Genomic DNA, 19,324 nt, shown 5'->3' with positions numbered 1-19,324 from the left:
ACGAGGAAGGAGCAGATGGCAAGCAATAAAACCCATTCCCCTTCATTAGAGATGCAAGTTTGTGCAGATCTGTGCGAGCTGCATTTTTCAAACTTATCCCCTGCTGTTTGAAGGATCGTGGGTCTCCCGGTAGTTGCGGCCTTATTAGAAAATTTCACTAGGCAGAAAAGGAGCGGCGGGGAGAGAAGTTAGGCTGATTGGGGTGGGGGTGGGGGTTAGAAAAAAGAAGAAGAATCAGAGCCGCACTGCCCCTGGCGTTGATAGTCCAGAAGGCAGCTAAATTGGGAGCAGTTGCTATTTTCAGCACCAAAGCTGTGAACAGCGTCAGGGAGAGCATGGAAGGGAGTCCTAGCCGAGGCTGGGTTGTAGCAAGAGGCTGTCGACCAGCTCGAAATAGGAGCGGAGAGATGTAGCGGTTGTGACATCCTCCTGGCAACGAAGCCATCGAGACCCGGCTTCCTGCGTCGCTGGACTTGGCGACCAGCCGATCTCCCTGCTGTGTGCGTGGATGCAGCGGCCGGGGGAAGAGGGCAAACATGCGGCACGTGAATCTTTCTCTCCCTAGGAAAAAGCATAACATCCTGCCGGGAGGCGGCTCCCCAAAGCAAGGCATTCTACGCAAGCTCCGATCAAGACCACTTGAGGCTCCAGAAGATCCGTGCAGCCGGCTCCAAGAATACCCTCCTCCCAGGGAGCCTCAGACCTCAAGGATGCCTCAGCTCCGTCTAAGTTTCTCACGGTTGTGATGTCCCGGTGGAGTTCACCCATCACGGAGGACCTTCCATGTTTCTGGGTCTTGTGAATCGCCTTTCGTCTAAGCTTCCCTGAACCCGTCCCCCCCTCCCTCTGAGGTTTTCCTAAAGATTAAATGGAAAAAGAAAACTGTCTAAGGACGCAGAGCTTCTCTTGCGCTCTTCATAGTGCGATTCAAGTCCAGGTAATTTTTACCCCATTATAATAAACCTATTTTTATTTTTTTAATGACATTTTCATACTCTAAATAATGAAGTTCATATTACTTAAGAAATTGTCAGTCCCAAATACCACTTATTTGGGAGAAAAAACTAGCTTGATTCACATCTACCATGGAAGAGTTTTGAAATGGTGTTTGAGGACAGAGGCTTCCATTCAGTTCTCTGCCGAGTGCTTGGTAGCCTTTATATATAGACTATGTATATAGACAGTGCTGATCATAATAAAGAAGGGGAGGGGGAAATGGACAACTAATCAGCCAATTATCTGAAAATGCAATGTGTTTGCTTTATATCTGATGTCTCAGCACCAGCAGTCCAGATCCACAGGTTGAAAGGTCGCTGAAAACCAGTTGATATTCTTTCCATTTACACTAAAATGGAAGAGGTGTCCCTTAGATACGCAACTTCCTAGCTGCTTGTTGCTGTCTATTAATTCAACCCATTTACTGCAAGCTGGAGAGCATTTGAAAAATTCTGTAATTTGAGTCTCCTTTTGTGGAGTTATAACAGGGAATGATTGCTTGCTGCTTGAGCTTTTCTTTTGAATATCTATGTAATATTTTTCAGTTCCTGGGTGAGCCTCTATTTTTCCATTACATTTCCATTACAAAATACCACACTTATTCAATTTGCAGGTTTTCTTAAAATATATGTCTGAGAAATACACTCACAAAGAAAGTAGACACCTCTCACGCCTAAAACACTTCAGCAATGTCTCTCTATAAAATGTGTACTTCAGTTTTCTATTGATCTAAGGACTGCCACCCCCCTCTTCACCTTGAGGGTAAACTTGTAATTCATTAAACTGGAGATTTCAGCTAATTGATTTACCAGTAACAGAACCCACTTATAGTGGACCATCCTATGCTTAGAAGTTATATGAGATTTTGGTTACAGGATGGAATCACTCTAACCATGCACAGGATTCTATAAACTGCCCAGGTCCTGCTCTAAACCTCAGTCAAGTGAATGAAAATTGGAGGATAGAATCAATGTACTGGATGTGGCCATTCAAAGTTTCTTTAATCATGCAGTTTTAAGTTGTTTAATTTAAACCCTTTAAGGCTGCCATTCTAAGGTTCATCTCCTCCAACCTTTTTTAATATATATATAATAAAATAGTTTTCTTCCCATTGTTCACAATGGGAGAGCCAAAATTGGGATGGCACCCTTGCCAGCTTCTGGGGCTGGTGTAATTTTCACTCTGGTTTGGGGACATGCTGGGGGGCAGGTGGACTGGGAAGGTATTGGATCTTTTCAATACAAGCCTTCTGGTGCATCACTAGCATGCTCTGTTCTTGGCTCTTCCAAAGTCAGATTTCCAGTTTTGGTAGGACAGAGGCTGTGCACAGTTCTGCAGCAGGCATTAGGGGACACCTAACATTAGATCTCCCACCCTGAGGTCAGAGCTCACTTCCAGGGGCCAGTAAGTGTTGGTGCAGTATATGTTCAAAATGTCCAATATGTAGATGTTTGGAGTGTTATTCATAAGTTCAGATAAGGAGTGAAGGGATTCCTTATTTCAGGCGAAGTTCTTTCGGCATTCACTGAGTTGGCTGGTCTTCCAAGTTTGATAGAGTGCTTCACAAGTTTAAAGTACTCTCATAGCATACTGTCAACATAGAATACCTGTGCTCAGAGATCTGCATTGGTTGCCGATTTGCTACTAGACCAGGTTCATGGTGTCATTATTAATATATAAAGGCCTTAACAACTTGGGACCACTTTACCTACCCAAGTAGGCCTTACCCCATATATGACAATTTGACCGCTTTTATTGGCAAAAGTGGCACTACTGCAGCTGCCACATAATACCCATTCTGCATTTGTAAGTATTTGATATTTCAGTGTGGTAGCCCCTACACTTTGGAATTTCCTGCCTTTTGAGCGCAGGCAGGTGCCTTCATGGTATTCTACTCGGCACCTGCTAAAAACATTCTTGTCTAGACAAGACTACCCAAGTGCTTAGAAATGAGATGTGAATTTTAATCTTTTTTGTATTTAAACTTTTTGTATGTTTTAAAATATTGATTTTTTCCTTGATTTTCTTGTTTTATCTTTTCGTAAACCACTTTGAGGGTTTTTGGGGGTTTTTTACCAACAAGCAGTATATAAAATTTTATAAAATAAATAAAATATGCCATTCCAGTGCTTTATCTGACTCTAAAGATTGTTAGTTAAAGTCAACAGCAGCCAAAGCCGTGAACGCTCTGTGGTATTCTGTAAACTATTTAAAGTTTTCACTCTCCCTGCATAATTAGTCCCCTCAATGAACTGATGCAGGACAGTTCCATACAGAAAATTGAAATGTACTCTGAAGTACACATGTTGCAACTCATTATCGAGGCCATGCTTTCAGGCCACATCACACATGCTACGTCTCCTAAATTGATTCAAGATCGAGACTCCAACCCTTCTGCTCACTGTATGGAGCTCGTGCCAATTGCTCTTCTGATGGTAAATGTCAAGAGTTCTATATCATCAGCTCAGGGGCTAGGTCAATTTATCTGTGACACAGATACAGCTTAAGCCTTTCTGATTTCACACAAGATTCCCCAAATGTCAGTCTGTAGCATATCAGCAGCCATTAGATTTTAGAAACACTGATTGACAACAAATCTGGAGAAGTAGCAGTGTGATCCCATGTATGTCTACTCAGAAGTAAGATTCATGGACCTCACTGAAACTTACTCTCAGGAAAGTATGTCTGGTCTCTCTGATTTAAATGAAGTTTCTGGTAAGTTTAAATAAGAATCCACCCTTAAACTTTGTGACATAGAATAAGATTAAGTGAAAAAGATATTAAAGGCAGCTAGCAGTTTTTTTCTAGACAGTTACAGCTGAAGTGCAGGTGCAAAGTATCTCCCTTGGAAGGAAAAGGCAAGTTATTATTATTTTATTTTAATTTATTTCATTTCAAAAGATTTCCATACCACCTCTCAATTAATAGGAATTTCTCAGTCCAGTTTACAACAACAGAATGAAATAACAACTGAAACATTGTGCGTGGAAAAAGAAACAGCAATGCTATCTGTTAAAAAGCTGGGGGAAATGAAAATGCACATACAACGAAACAGCACAGGTTATGTTACTCTGGTTTCTCTTTGGATTGTATAACAGCACAGGCATCAAGTCAGCCTCCCATGGGAACAAACTGCACAAGCAGGGTGCCACCACTGTGAAGGCCCTGCCTCCAATCACCATGCACATCACTTCATAGAGCAGGAGCCTCCAGAGAAGGGCCTCTGAACCAGATATAAATGCAGAGGTAGCTAACCTACCATTCCCATCACCCCTGCCCTTTGGCAATGTTGACTAGGGCTGATGGTCACACCTAGAAGACCACAAGTTGACCACCCCTGTCTTTACGTATGGGCAGGTTGATGTGGCAGAAGGTGAAGGTTGCATCCTTTAATGTAAGCTGCCTCAAGCCCATGTGGAGTTGATGGGATAACATATATTAGATGATACCATTTTAAGACTTGTCTTGCTTGATCAGTCCAAAAGTATCTCTATTCTAGCAACAGCAGCCAGTCAAATTCCATTGAGGGCTTACAAGCAAAGCAATTGTCTTCCTCTGAGGCTTGTCCATAATAGCTGTTATTCAGGTATCTACAGCTTCTGAACATAGAGGTCCTATGCAGGGATCATTCCCGCCCCCAGCACACCAACATCTGCTTCAGGTTGCATGTGGTTACTCTTCAGGAGATACTTCTATGTCCAAATACCTTACTGGTCCTACAACCAGAGACTGGAATCCTTTACTCAACTATGTGGCAAAATCCTACTGAACGCAGTGGGAATTATCTCTGAGTAGACATGTCTACGATTGTTGTGACTCTTTTAATATACAAATAAATGTGTGAAATGCATGCTAAAGTACAAATCCCTCCTTTCTCAAAAAGATGGCCTTTTCACTTTCTTGCCATCATGACATAATAAAAAGTAACTACAAGGGCTCATAAAATATGTTGCATTTTTAAAAATATATATTGAGTATATCAATGAGAAGGCTGTAGAATTGTGCTGTAAAATGGGCCCCATTCATGAAATCTTCTCCCAGTAAGATTGAAAAGACACATTGCTAATTATTCTTCAGCAAGATTTGCTCTCCTGTATGTTTGTCAGTACTAGACCTCATAATATCTGGGGCAGAAATTGAGCTAATGCGGGTGGCTCCTTTCCAATCCCTCAGGTAAGGGGGACAATTTTTTGAAATAAGTCACATATTGGAACAGTGTGATTCAAAATGAGGGAAAAAATGAAATGCTTTGAAGCAGGAATTGCTAGCAACAAGAAGACATTTCTGCATTGCAGAAATAAAAGTCATTTGAACACACACACCACATACATCCCAGGCTTTTTGATTGGGGCATCTGATCAGTTGCTGAGGAACTTGAGCAGGAGAATGCCATTGCGTTCATTTTCTACTTGAGGGCTTCACTTGACTTTTGATTACCTCTATGGGAAATAGTGAAGGGCCATGGCTGAGTGGTAGGGCATCTGCCTTGGATACAGGTCTTAGGTTCAGTCCCTGGCATATTCAGGGTGCACAGGGGGAGACCCTTATCTGAAACCCTGGAGAGCTTCTTACGGTCAGTGTAAGACAATACTGAACTAGATGAACCATTTGTCAGACTCAGTAGAAAGCAGCTTTCTATGTTCCTATGTAAATGGGATGCTGGACTTTGGTCCATTGGTGTGATCCAGCATGGCTGTTTTTAAGTGAGGTCCTGAGTATGTACAGCTGTATGTTCATGTGCTCCTCCTTTCATACAATGTGTCAGATATGCAGGTTACCAGTGGAATCAGGGGAGGAACCAGAATGGGCAGTCTCATTCCAACCTTCACATGTTTAGTCTCCAGTTAACTGTTTGTAAAGGACTTATGATGCAGTCTCTCTCTCTCTCTCTCTCTCTCTCTCTCTCTCTCTCTCTCTCTGCATGTGAAGTTCTGTATATGCAAGGGCCTCACTGTGGTGTAGCATCTTTTGTGCACGCAAAGACATTTTGTAAGCTGTGTGGTGTACCTGCCAGTGGGGACTGAGCCACTCAGCGCTGAAGCTGGAGTGACACCATAACACTCGTTCCCAAGTGTACCGCTTTGCTCCTGCTCTGTTGCAATAAACAACAGCCATTCGTTGACATGGGAGAAGGTGGAAGTGTGTATTTCTTTTTTTTTTTAAGAATATTTTTTTATTAACCGACCAAACACATCAAATCAAACCAAATTACATAAATTCCAAATTACACAGCCAATTACCTTAACCATCCTGCTTGGGTCAGTTCAACCGACGATTCTAATGAGGAGGGGTTCTTGTAAATCACATAGAAGGAAAGTAAAAAAGGTCCCCCCCCTTCAGCCCCGTTGTCAACATACCCCGCCTTTGGTGTATCTTCATCGTAAAATATTCCTGTTTCTCCAGCCCGTCGTCTTCTTTCGCAGAGGTCACTTAAATTAGCAGACTTCACTCCCCTTCTTCACTTGAAATATGTGCATTTGCTTCTTTTGTAATTAATTACTCCAAATTGCTGCAACTAGTGCGCGATCAGAGACAGCGTCCAGGAGAGCCGAGGTCCACATGGGGGCATTCTGCCTAGGGTCCTCACCCCCTTCTTTCGAATTAGGGGGTGATTTATGGGCACAGCAGGCAAGGGCAGTGTTCCCCATTTCCTTGGGGCAACAAGGGAGGCTGCCTACTCCCATAACAGCCTCTTAATTACCCCGTGTGGGTCGGAGAGATGGTATTGTCGGCCATCTTCCAATGCGCCCCTTAGTGGCCCCCCCGGAAGTGTGCATTTCAGGGCAGCAGTTGGGTGAGGAGGGAGCTAAACCAGCCAACTGATTCTAGTGATCCCAGACAGTGAGAATCAAGCCTGTTGCTATCTTCTTAACCTCGACTCTGGGTGATGCTTGAGTGTGATAGAATGGGGAAGATTGTTGGGAAATGATGTCATGTTTGCCCTTGAAAAAGCAATTAGTGTTCCAGAGAAGCTAACCTAACTGAAACCTGATATGAGCTCTGGCAAGCTGCTGACAGATAGTTCTCTCCTAAGCTGTACATATATTTTGAACGTACCATATGTGGCGTACTGTACTAAATCCAAATACTTCATTGAGGTAGAATAAACCACCCTTAAATTCTATGGCTTGAATATATTATGGAAATTAGTGCTTAATGACAACTTTTATTTTACTTCTCCTGGTCACAGGAAAAGGCAACATGCAGTGAAATTCACTGATATCCATCTCTATATTTCTGATTTTTAATGAATTGGTTGTGGATTTGGAATACAGTGGAGATAATTGTGCAGGGAAAAATATTCTATATGAAAACTGATTTATTGGAAAATGAGTGATGTTTATTTCTAATTGGAATGACAAATCTAGGGAAGTCTGAATTCATTTTTTTGTTAGTTAAAGGAATCAATGCACAGATTACCGTATGTACCTGTCGCTTCCTTCCTTTTCCTCCTTTTGTACTATGCTATGATGCACAATAAAAATTAAGATTGGGGGGGAAGATGTTGAGATTCCCAGACCACCTGAGAAGTCCATTGTGAGGGAAGCTGGTACAGAACGGGCTGGATTGTGCCGATGACTTACAAGTAGCTACCACTGCTCACTCTATCCAACCTAATTCCTGGTGAGTGAAAAACCCAAGACCTCCATTTTATTTAGCCTACTTTTAGCAATCTCTGTCTATCCTGACTGCAGCCAGGCATAACTCAAATCATGGCTCTCTTTACCTTTCCTTTAGCCAAGTACGGACATGAGCAATATGACAGAAACTTTGAGCCATGCGAAATATCCAGTCATCTTCAGAATCCAATACAAAAGATCTATTGGGGGACGGGGAATCTTTTTCAGCCCAAGGCTGCATTCCCTTCTAGGCAACTTCCTGAGGGCTACATGCCAGTGGAGGGAGGGAACAGAGGCAAAGGGGGGGGGGAGCACATTTCAGCCAGACACAGGGTGTGGCTTGGGAGAGTTCTGAGGGCCAGGTAAAGAGGCCTTAGAAGGCTGTATTCAGCCCCCAGGCCAGAAATCCCCCAACCCTGATATAATAATAATAATAATAATAATAATAATAATAATAATAATAATAATAATACTATTTATACCCCACCACCCATCTGGCTGGGTTTCCCTAGCCACTCTGGACAGCTCCCCACAGAACACTAAAAACAGAATAAAACTTCAAACATAAAAACTTCCCTAAACAGGGCTGCCTTCAGATGTCTTCTAAAAGGCAGATAGTTGTTTATATCCTTGACATCTGATGGGAGGGCATTCCATAGAGTGGGTGCCACTTCTGACAAGGCCCTCTGCCTGATTTAAGATAGTGAAGCTGGATAAATTTGAAGTAGCATAAACAACAGTTTTAATCATGAGGCTACTAAGGCCTTAGGCCCTCAGTTTTCCAGCTCAGTCACTAGGATGGGGGGGGGGGGTGTCCAGTGACAGATCTGGGGGTCTCAAATTTCAGTGATGCCAAAATTTGGTGCCTCTTATGCTCCATTGTAAATCACAGTTGCAGTGCCTCTGAGGCTCTGGACTTAGTGCAATCAAACCAGCCACACTCTCTTAAATCTGCCTCTGGAAAACTCATGAATTTATGCCATCTTAAGCCACTTGGAGGAATGACCCCCTTTTCTCTCACTAGAGTCCAGGTTAGGTGGGAAAAGGGATTGACAGGCAGAATGACGTACTCCATTCACAGCTGTCAAAGGGAGTTTGAGGTAAACATCACAGAAGCAGGTAATTCTTCTGAAGATGAGAGATTTGTGCTTCTCCAATGCAGGAAGGTAAGAGGGGGAGGTGAGACAGCTCTGCGGGACAGACACACTTCTTAATTTTGCTAATTTTTACTTGGCATGCGTTTCGAGAAAACATTTAGTAAGAGTTCAGAGTACATCAACATTTTGTGTTTGTGTAGGTAGGTAATGTTCTTGATGAACAGTACAGTTATTCATCTCACCACAGTTTCTTGTTATTAATTCAGTTACTCACACCCAAGCTTTGCATTACTTGCATCATTCTAAATTCTCTCAGTTGGGGAATTTTAAATTCAAATAAACATTTATGGGTGGCTAGGGCCTCCACCTTTATATGTAAAACAACAGACTATTAAGGGTCCAGTCAAGCTGCTAGTATAAATTCTATCCTGTTTTGCATAGAGTTGATGGCAGGTAGTTAGATCTCATATACTTGGGGGGGGGGGGGGAGTTATCAAGCAAATTCTCCTAACTTGAATTTGGTGTCATAAATAAATAGGCACTGGCCATCTTTTCCACTGTGCACTGAGAGTCTGGAGTGACGTTCTGCATGCAGGTATGTGAGGTGTGGAAAGATACCTTATTATCCAAACACAGGAGGCTGCTCTCCAAGGTTCTAGTTTTGCTCATCCTCACCATCAGCTACTGGATCCTTGAAAACTAGGCACCCCAGAGGACTGGATGTGAGACCTTCTGCTTGCACAAGTTATGGTCCCCACCCCATTTTTTCCCATGCTGCTCTTTCTCCTAGGGATCTGAGCATGCATGGTCCTTTCAACTCTTTCTTTATCTACACAACATCCCTGTGAAGCAGATTAGGCTGAAATACAGTGGGTGCTTCCAGGTAGGGGTAGGTTGTTGAGACGGATCGTGCAGATTCAGTTTTTCTGTGTCTGTGATTGGCATGTTAGCCAAGAAAGATCATGCTCCATATTTCATAGAATCATAGAACTGTAGAACTATGCCCTTAGGTTCTCAAACATGTTAGACCCAGTTCCTAATGAACATAGCTTTATGTATGGTTTGGATATCTGTGAAAATTCCTCTCCCCACCAATCAAATAATTCTATATGGTTGAAAAGATGACCCGGTATCTATATTTTATGCAAATACTTTGAGCAATGTGAATCTTAAGAAGATAATTCAAGGTATCACTGATCAATGCTGCTGATTGAGTATCCTATATAATGTCTTCCAGAATAGCATTGTTCTTCCTAACGCAAATCAATCAATTATGCTTCTTTAATGAAGTGACTGTGGCTTTATTGGATGGTAGTGACAAGAAATGGGAAGTAACGGCACAAATGAATTGAGTAAGGATATTGATTGGATTTGACCTCTGAGGAGAGGTATACTTAAAGTGAAGGAAAATTATTTTATTCCATGTGAACACGGGACTTTACTTTTGGGGTGGTACAGACCACCCAACCACTAGGTAGTGCTACCTATTTTGACTTTTGTGTACCTTATGTGCTAAGATTAATATCCAGCTTTGCTAATGTACATAAACTATCTGATTCCTTTCTTTCTTTTTACTTCTGTGCTCTGCTTCACAATGAACCTGAATGTTTCCCTTTGAGCTGAAGACTGCTCCTAGTAACAACTGGATTCTATATTTTCAGCAGCGACAACAAAATTGGGGCTCTCCCATGATTGTTTCTTCATTCTAAATCTTCATTCCAAGTGTGGGGACCACATTTTTGGCCCCAGACATGAGGCTCCCTAGCTCTTTGACTCTCTTCCTGAATGACTAGGTTATAACCAAAAACTGTTATAGAAGGAGGCTTCCTCTGCCCCTCCCTTGGCTGGGGACAATGCTGCCTGTGTGGATGAGATCTGAGTAAGAGCGTGTCAGAGAGCTGAGTTTTGGACTCTGGAAAGCCAGCAATATTTCTGGGAGCAGGCTGGCAGTCTCCCTGGAAAACTGTTATGTAGAAGCCATGGATTTGGGCTATGTGTTGGAGTGGTTTAAGCATTGCCTCTGCATAGGTTGTAAGCAAACACAATTTTGTTTAAAAGGCCAATACCAGTGTCCTCCTTCCAGGGAGACGAAACCTGGGAAAGGCCTGCATCCCCTAGAACCTCTCACTGCCTGGAGAATTGGGCTGTGCCTGGCAACAGTAATCAATACGTGAAGATAGTTTTAATCCACAAATCTATCAGAAATTTAATTTGAGAATTTACTATGTAAAACTTACATACGCTGGAAACTTCTTATAAAACAGGAAAATGAAATCAGTGGTGCTTTGATGCTTTTAACCTCCCATCTCTTCTCCCCTTAGACTTCAGTATTAGCCTTGCTCATGATTTTTCAACACACACACACACTGCTGCAGCATTTTCTTTAAAGAATCAATGGCCTTGTAGAACAGGAAAAGGGATGGGAGGATGCACAGTCCTTATACTATTCTGCACCGCCTCTCTGATGAGAAAAAGAGCAGGAAGCTTCAAGGCTGCCTCTTCTGGCTTTAAAAAGCTGAGACAGTTATTGGGGACACAAGAACAAACTGCTGTAGGCTTAGGATGAAGAGTGTGTGGGTTATCGCTAAAGGAAGTTAAAGTAAGTATTTTTTCGTTTTCCTTATTTTCTTTGTTTGCCTGGGCCACCCAAAACATGAGTTTTCTGGGCAGCTCACAAGAGAGAGAAAAAGCAACAGGAAAAATGAAATGCAATATCAAAATACAGAAATGGAATATCATAAAACAATAAATTGCTGCATGCTCCCCCCCCCTTCCCCCAGCAGATGAAAGGCAGATGGCACTGCAGATATACAATAAATAACAGATCAGGCATTGTGAACTAAGATTCTAAGATCACAAGCTAGGATCAAGCTACTGTACATGTTACATTAGCTATGCACCTGTGTCTTTATGTGCAGGGGCTCTTAGTGTGCAGCCCTAATCTTGATAAAAATAGCAAGGAGGTTAGGAGGACTTTAACCCTTTGCCCCCTGCTGTGTTCCTACTCCAAATTAGGGCCTATAAAATACAATGTCTCTCTGCATTTTCTCCACACTATGCATAATGTTATGTTCCTCTCTATACAGCTTGCATAAGTTGATATGCATTACTCACCTTTTTCTGAACTAAAAAGCACCAAATGTTGCAGTGTTTCCTCATAGGAGAGTTGCTTTAGCTTCATGATGGTTTTTGTTGCCTTCTACCAAACCTTTTCTAGCTCTGTAACTATCTTCCTGAGGTGTGTCAACCAGAACTAATGCAGTATTCCAAGTGTGGTTGTGTTTCAGGTCGACTCATGCAGGAATCAAAGGATCACAGGGTCGGAAGGGTCATCTAGTCCAACCTCATGCAATGCAAGGGAAGGAGATCTTTCCTGGCTGCTCATCCTGAGGCAATTGCACTTGGCTCCAACCAATGTGCAAACCAGAGATGGGTCCAGGTTTCTGTGGGTCCTCAGACATGGCGCCAATTAGCTAACCCGGAAGACATGCAAACTGAGAATTCTCTTATGCTGCATCTGATCTTCACTGTGCACAATGGAAATGCTATCATTTCCCTGGGCCCTCTGTGACCAAATGCCCAACTCTGTCACCCTCTGGAGCTGCCCGTGGTGCAAATGGCAACTCACAGAGGCAAACAAATGGGGTTTAAACATTGTTACCGGGGTTTGAATCTTTGCAAATCACGCAAACAGAAAGTCTGAATGAATCAACATGTTTATTCCACTCCTTTCTGCCTTTTCTTGTTTTTCAGGCTTTCGGAGCAGCGATCGACCATCTTGTGGACACCATGTATGATCAGTGAAATCCAAGATCCCACCTGAGACACTAACATGTTCACCGACAAGAACAGCACTCCTTTGTCCCAGAAGCCAAGCAAGAAGAAAACAAGGCCGCAGGGTCTCCCTTCCCCAGCTCTTTGCTGCGCCTGTGGACTGTGCATCATGCTCGCAGGCATTAACATCACCCTGGTGGGAGCGTTTGCTTTTGGGACATTCTTGCCTGTCAACAACCCTCCCATTGTCATCGGTCCCATCCTTTTGGTTGTGGCATTCACCTTCTTTGGGGCGTGCTGCATCTGCAGCCGGAGACCTCCTGCTCACGGTGCAAGGAAATCCAAACCAGGGGCCAATATCGGGCTCATCAAACCTGGGAGCACAGCTTTTGAAATTGAAACCAGCGAGCACACAGTTCAAGACACCACGGCCGTGCAACTGAGCCCAACCAACTCCCCCATGTCCTCCAAAAGGTCTACCCCTGTTCACGAGAATTCAAAGACCTGCAAACTTTTTACAATGGATAGCAATGGGCCGGCGGCCAAATACATAGCAGGTGGAGAATCCATACAACTGAATTTGCCCAGAGACATGGGCATGTCATAAAGCCAAACTGGAGAATATTTATGAGTAGCTGGGCAGCAGGCATTTTAGCATGTGACCAGATGGTTAGATGAGCTCGCAGCACACCAAGCATCTGGGATCCAATTTAGTGTTGGCCGACACGTGCATCAGAATATGTTGAGAAATTTAAGGGAAAGGCATAATGAAGTAGCAATTACTTAGAAATCAATGCACAGCTGAAGTGGGAAGTGCCAGGCACTTGTGTGGAAGGACTGGATTTTGAGCAATGAAATTAAAGTGAAAGATGGCACATACGAATCAGCAGGGCACAGCTACTGAAAACAGCACAGCCTCTGGATCTCATTCATTATTTTAATGGGTTTATAAATGATAATATGGTGGTCAGAGTCTGATGATACAAGAACAGTGGGAAATTTATAGATTCTGGTTATTTTTTTAGAAGGAATGTGGACCGTAATGAACATTGAACAAGGAAAAGAAAATTGGCACTCAGATTTTATGAGGTTGATTTGTTTTCTTATTCTGAGGTCAGTGCTTCTTGAGTGCAATTTAAAATCCACCTGGCCTCTTGTTTTGCCCTGCCTTCATACTTTCCTCCTTTTCACTGCTTGCTGCAAAAGTCACTGGAGGTTCCACACATAAATATCGCCTTGATTGACCTCCCTCCATCCTCTGGTTTTCAGATTCATGTTTTGGTTGTGCCACTGGCAGCAGGCTCGGCTGCATTGGGTTGGGTTTCAGATGGTCCTACAGAGGATGTGCAGGGTAGCAATGGGCAGAGTTGCAAGGTTACAGAGAAAACAGGAAGAGAAATCATGGAAAGACTTTATATAACAGGAAGTGGGACAAAACAACGTTTTATAACTAGCTTGCGACCAGCAGGCTAGTCTGAACATCCACCCATTTGGGAGGAAAATGGCTTGACCAAGATTTGACCTCTGAAACATGGATATGTATAATAAGGAGACATGTGCAGAAATATATGGTGACAAACATTAGTGCACATAATGGAAATTTTGATGTCTTTACATCTTAAGAAGAGTCTTAAATTTGGGGAAAATAATCACTCAAAGCCCTTCTTATGCAACTACTCTATGATATTGGTTGTGAATGAGAGAATGAACATGTTCTCCTCTGCTTGTATCAAAATACCAGACAACACAGTGATTTCAGGGTTAGATGGTCCTTTCCTGAGGTCATTAGAATTGACGATGCTTCAGAGAAATATGTTGTGTGTTGGTTGTCCAATCAATGGCCTCAATCTAACTCAGAAAGATTTGGTTTTTTTAACTTGCAGATATTATTTGTCCCCTTAAAAGTAAAGCGGCCTATTTAGCTGAGACTTCCACATTTTGCTTGGGAGCATCTTTTTACTGTAATAAGAGGAGTGATACAGACGAGGCTATAGTAGGGATGCTCATGACATTTCCCCCATCTGAATTTCTCACCAAATTTTGGTGTTCCATACTTCTTGCAGTGATGCCGATATGTTTGTGATTCTTCCAGTCTTGATTTCTGGCCTTTTTAAAAAGACTATTGGGCATGTACAAATTGCTGGCTCCCCAACCCCTTGTTTTCACCTTCTTATGTTTTGCCCTTGCATGTCATCAGTCCACATGGAACATGTATGCACATTAAGGAAGATATTGGGCAACAAACCATTATGACCTGGGATCATGCCTTTCTTCTGTGTGCAGTGACTGAAGGAAGGGGAATGCAATGTGAAGGGAAAGTCAGAGGGGAGTAAGAATTGCTGGGAGACAATGATGGTGAAAGAGACAGATGCAGGAGGAGCTGGCAAGGGGTGGGGGTGGCACCACAGACCTGTATTGGGATGGAGCAGGGCTGGGGCAAGGCACCAGCAAGGTTGAGGCAGGTGCATCAGAAAGAGCGCTGGATTGGCTCCACCAGTGCTTCTGCGCCACCTGACTTTGCTGCCACCCTACATCACTCCATCCCAGTATGTAGTAGTGAGAGTGCTGCTGGGAGACCATGTTCACAGCACCACCCCTTCCCTACCAACCACTCTAACAAAGAAGAGAATAAATTAGTGCAGAAGAGCAGAAAAGAAGATCTAAGGGAATGCTCCTAAGCTCCCTAGAGTTGGTCTATTTGACTCCCTCCAATTTGGGTTCAGTGAATAAAATAAGGCACATCCTCCACATCTTCTGTTCTGTTTGGCATGAGCCAGCAGTGCTGGCTCTGTTGTACATCTGTCAGAAAGGCTTGCCCCACAGTAATCCTATGTGTTTTTTCTCAGAAGTCCCACTAAGTTCAGTGGGTTGTATCTGACTTATCCTCATAGTAGACCCACCGAAATCGAAGGAGAAGTTAGTCTGTCCAACTTAAGTCCGTTGATTTTAATGGGTCTGCATATTAATGATGTCAGTGAGTCTGTGTTCAATGAGTATGACTTAGATGGATACAACCCACAAGGTCTTACACCCTAGTAAATAGGTTCATTTTCTGCACTGTTGATAGTTATCATTTATTTGTTTACTGTGCATATTTGTGTTATAAAAGGGATATTTCTCAAGGGTCCATCAGTTGCTTACCACCTCTTACCTCGAACTGAAAAGGTATGTTTTACAACAGAAAGAAATTCTGAGGCAATCATCCAGTCCCTCACCGGTAACCTGTTAAGGAAGGTGACATGTAAACCAAAAAGTGCAGCAAAGTACATAAGCACTAATCTTCCTGAAACTGATAGTGGAAGTTCCTCAAGAGAAGCTGATATAATTGAAGTAAGTGGCTGAACCCACTCATGGAACCATGCCTGAATGAACGGGGTCCACTGGCCCATCTCTCATACCAAGGGGGTTCACACAGGAACTCCTGCAACTGTGGGGACTACAGGGTTGTGTGCAGGATAGGCCCCTTCTCATAGTTGCAGAACATGTGACCAGTGGGGTAGGCGGCTGGTGGGTGCTGGCCTGCACCAGTCCCCCTCATGTATGCTTTTAAGGTGTGAGGGGGTTAATCTGAACCTTCCAGAGAGAAGAGAGATTTAGAATCCATTCACATTTGGCAGAATATTCTTCAAAGACAACTTTCATAGTCTAAGTTGCAGCACTAACTAACAAGATGCTCCCTACAAGTGCATCCTGAGAAGTTGGATGTAATAAGATCCAAGTGCTTATTATGCTAGTACTTAATTGTTATTGAGATTTAACACTGTAAATGCACTCTGAAATTAGCACAAATTGCAGCAAAGAAAAGAGCCAGAAATATGTGATGATGCATTGTTTTAGTGAGTAAGCCCATGCATGTTAAGGTTGACTACTAAATGTTAGTAATTTTCTTCATTGTCACCTTGATCTAAATATTTTCTTCAGTACATCACGGAGGAAAATGATATTGCCCATTTTAGGGAGGTCTACATTTAAGGTCCTTATTGTCAATCTGTGCAACAAGTTGCTTAACTCCATTTTCTTCTAATGCTGGAGAACTTTGAAACAATCCAAAAGCAAGTGGATTTGTGTTATTTTTCAAATTCATTTCTTGTCTTCAGAAACTGAATGTTTTGGGGAGTGGGGGCATTTTGCACAGTAAGCAAAACAAAAAACAAAACAGCTGCCTGAATTACTTTTAAAAATGGGCTGTTGGGGTTGGGGTAGAAGGCACTTTTGTTCCCGTTAGAAACATGTTGAATTATGTCAATTTCATTGTGTGAAATGCTTGTGGCCAGTCCTGTACAGAAGCACAGTCTTTGGAGTTAACATGTGGTCATGCTTCTGGTGACAGTTTCCATGTTTACAAAAGCAAGTGACTGTTTAGCACGTGTTCAGTGCTGCCCTTTGGACTTTCCATGTGTTCAATAAAATATATTCAGATATTTCCTTAGTCTTCTGCAGCCAGACCTGAGCAACCTCATTCTTATCAATCAATGCATCATGCCGTAACCTTGGGAGAAGCAAGGTATACATTGGATGTTGTGAAAGAGGTCCATATATTATCAATGGCATATGATGGGTTACCTAAGAACTGGAGATGTGTGTGTGTCTCTGTCCAAACACTACAGCCCCATCAAAGCAATTTGCAACATGATCTACTTTGGCCTGCAGTCTGCTCTGATTCACCATCCGATCAATGCATCACTGGAAAACATAAAAGTCACTCAGATCTTATGGAATCAAGAAACCTTTTAGGCCTGCTGGATAGTTTGATGGCTCTGTTAAGTGAACTTTTAACTTCCGATCTGACTGTTTGAGAACCTAGCCCTTTAGAGCAGCGCAACACTTGGAGCTGACTAATGGCTTTGATTTTGGGTCCTATTATGCATAGGGTCCAGAAGGATAAAACCAATGTCATCTTGACACTGTAGATAGAGGTGGATTTAGCCGGCATGACTGGTTCTGCTGCACTGGGCGGCGAGCATAGGGGGTACTGCAGGGCAGCACAACTATGATGTAGTAGTGAATTGAGCAGAATGGAAGGTGAGGGGGGGGGGGGCAAATTGATCAGTGCACAACCTGCTCTAAACAATCCCTCCACTACATATTTCCAAAAGCAGGATAGGAGCCTTGTGGGTAGTTTAACAAGCTATGTGAAGTGGGTGTGAAAACCAAAAGTACACGAGGAAGTACTATGGGGAAATGAAAGGGAGTTTCTAGGGGACAAGGTGATGATGACAGTTGGGAATAGGGATCAGGGGGAAATTCAGTTAGCTTCACATGTTAATGCAAAACTACCCAATTCATACTTCCAGAAAGAATTTGCAAACCAACCACAGATATTCTTCAAAATTTGCACTTCCCTGAATGTGGCTATGTAGGTCTGCAAGTAAACTATATGCACAAATAGGCAGACATTGGGGGAAAGTGTGCATAAAAATCCACATATTGGCACAAACAGCATCTGAAAATGTGTTGTTTTAAAAAATAAGGCTTACAAAAATTGTACATTAGGCAAAATTGCATACAAAAAGCTGTGTATATGGAGAAATGTGCAGTAAAATGATGCTGTATCCTTGTGAAGGCTTTTTTTTAAAAAACAAACAAATGTGGAGAAATGAACCTAAGATAGGAAGTGTGTGAAACTGGGAAAACCCACCCCCAGTTGGAAATAGTGGTGATGGAGCTATTTAATAGCTGCTCTGGACATTAAAACATTGACCCACTTACAACACATGCTGTCACAAGCTCTGTTCGGGCATCCAGTGTGAGGGTTGAGGGATGATGCTAAGAACTCAATGACTGCCATATGAACCTACCCGGTCCCTGAGATCCATCTTCTGAGGCACTCCTTCATGTGCCTCCTCCTTGAGAGGTTCGGAGGGTGGCAACACGAGAACGGGCCTTCTCTGCAGTGGCTCCCCATTTGTGGAATGCTCTCCACAGGGAAGTTTGCCTGGTGCCTTCATTATACACCTTTAGGAGGCAGGCAAATATGTTCCTTTTTAACCAGGCCTTTGGTTGATTTAATTTACATCCTATGCCCTTTTAAAATGTGCTCTGTGTGTGTTTGTGTGTGTGTGTGTGTGTGTGTGTGTGTGTGTGTGTGTGTGTGTGTATTGGCTTGTCATTTTATTTTTATCAGGTATTTTGTGGTTTTATATCTTGATTTTATTCTGGGAACTGCCTTGTGACTCCTGGGTATAGGACGGTATATAAATTCAATAAACAACAGCAACAACCACAACTTACCTCCACCCCTTTGTGCTAAAGGTGTGAGGGATGTGCTGGGATGATGGGTCTGGTGCAAGCCCCTATATAGCTTGCACCCTCAGACATTGGCCTGAGCACCTCAATAGGGCTACAAGGCTGTACCTATCCCAAATACCTATTCCAAAGAACTTTTTCAAGTTTTACCAGGGCCAGCACCAGGCTGGAGTGGGTCCGCATCAATAGCTGAGCCTCTGCCTTGTGCCTTAAATAGCTGCTAAGCAATCTCAGTAGCTGAAGCTTTCCCCTTCTTCGCATCACCACATCAGGAGAAGCTCCACCTATATTGTGCCATTGTGAAAGGCAGAGGGATCCCGCCCAGGGATTAAAATAGGTGGCAACCTTGTACATTAGTCTCCACCTTCATAAAAATGCCTTGATTTTCCACAGCAAAATTAAGACCCACCTCCCATTCTTAAAATGGCATTTTGCTTGTCTGCTGGAAGAATTAATTTCCAGAAAAGACTCGTCTCCTGGCTATTGCAACAGTTGTCTTTGATTTCATGGCCGAGGTGATTAGTCTCGTCTGACATCCAAGAGTAATGAGATTAAAGAGTCTGTGGCAAAAGAGGGGGGGGGGAGAGAGAA

At 42.9% G+C, this 19,324-nt stretch overlaps 1 protein-coding gene across 2 annotated transcripts; it reads left to right on the top strand.

The window, feature by feature from the left end:
- Positions 1 to 257: 257 nt before the first annotated feature.
- TMEM275 (transmembrane protein 275) lies at positions 258 to 16,908 on the top strand. Of its 2 annotated transcripts, none has more exons than XM_083447904.1 (2): positions 258 to 937; positions 12,467 to 16,908. In XM_083447904.1, the coding sequence occupies exon 2, from the start codon at positions 12,546 to 12,548 to the stop codon at positions 13,092 to 13,094; it is 549 nt and encodes a 182-aa protein (XP_083304030.1). In that variant the 5' UTR covers positions 258 to 937; positions 12,467 to 12,545; the 3' UTR covers positions 13,095 to 16,908. The 2 variants fall into 2 exon arrangements, with proteins under 2 accessions (XP_083304030.1, XP_083304031.1); XM_083447905.1 differs by lacking the exon at positions 258 to 937 and adding an exon at positions 11,260 to 11,312.
- The last annotated feature ends 2,416 nt before the right edge of the window (positions 16,909 to 19,324 follow it).

The sequence above is a fragment of the Podarcis tiliguerta genome (genome assembly GCF_965153285.1).
Source record: "Podarcis tiliguerta genome assembly, chromosome: 6".
Classification (NCBI taxonomy): domain Eukaryota; kingdom Metazoa; phylum Chordata; class Lepidosauria; order Squamata; family Lacertidae; genus Podarcis; species Podarcis tiliguerta.
This window is presented reverse-complemented; position numbering and strand designations above follow the sequence as displayed.

Bases quoted from the DNA above. Each gene is read 5' to 3' on its own strand.
- TMEM275 (XM_083447904.1), top strand. From the start codon at position 12,546: ATGTTCACCGACAAGAACAGCACTCCTTTGTCCCAGAAGCCAAGCAAG.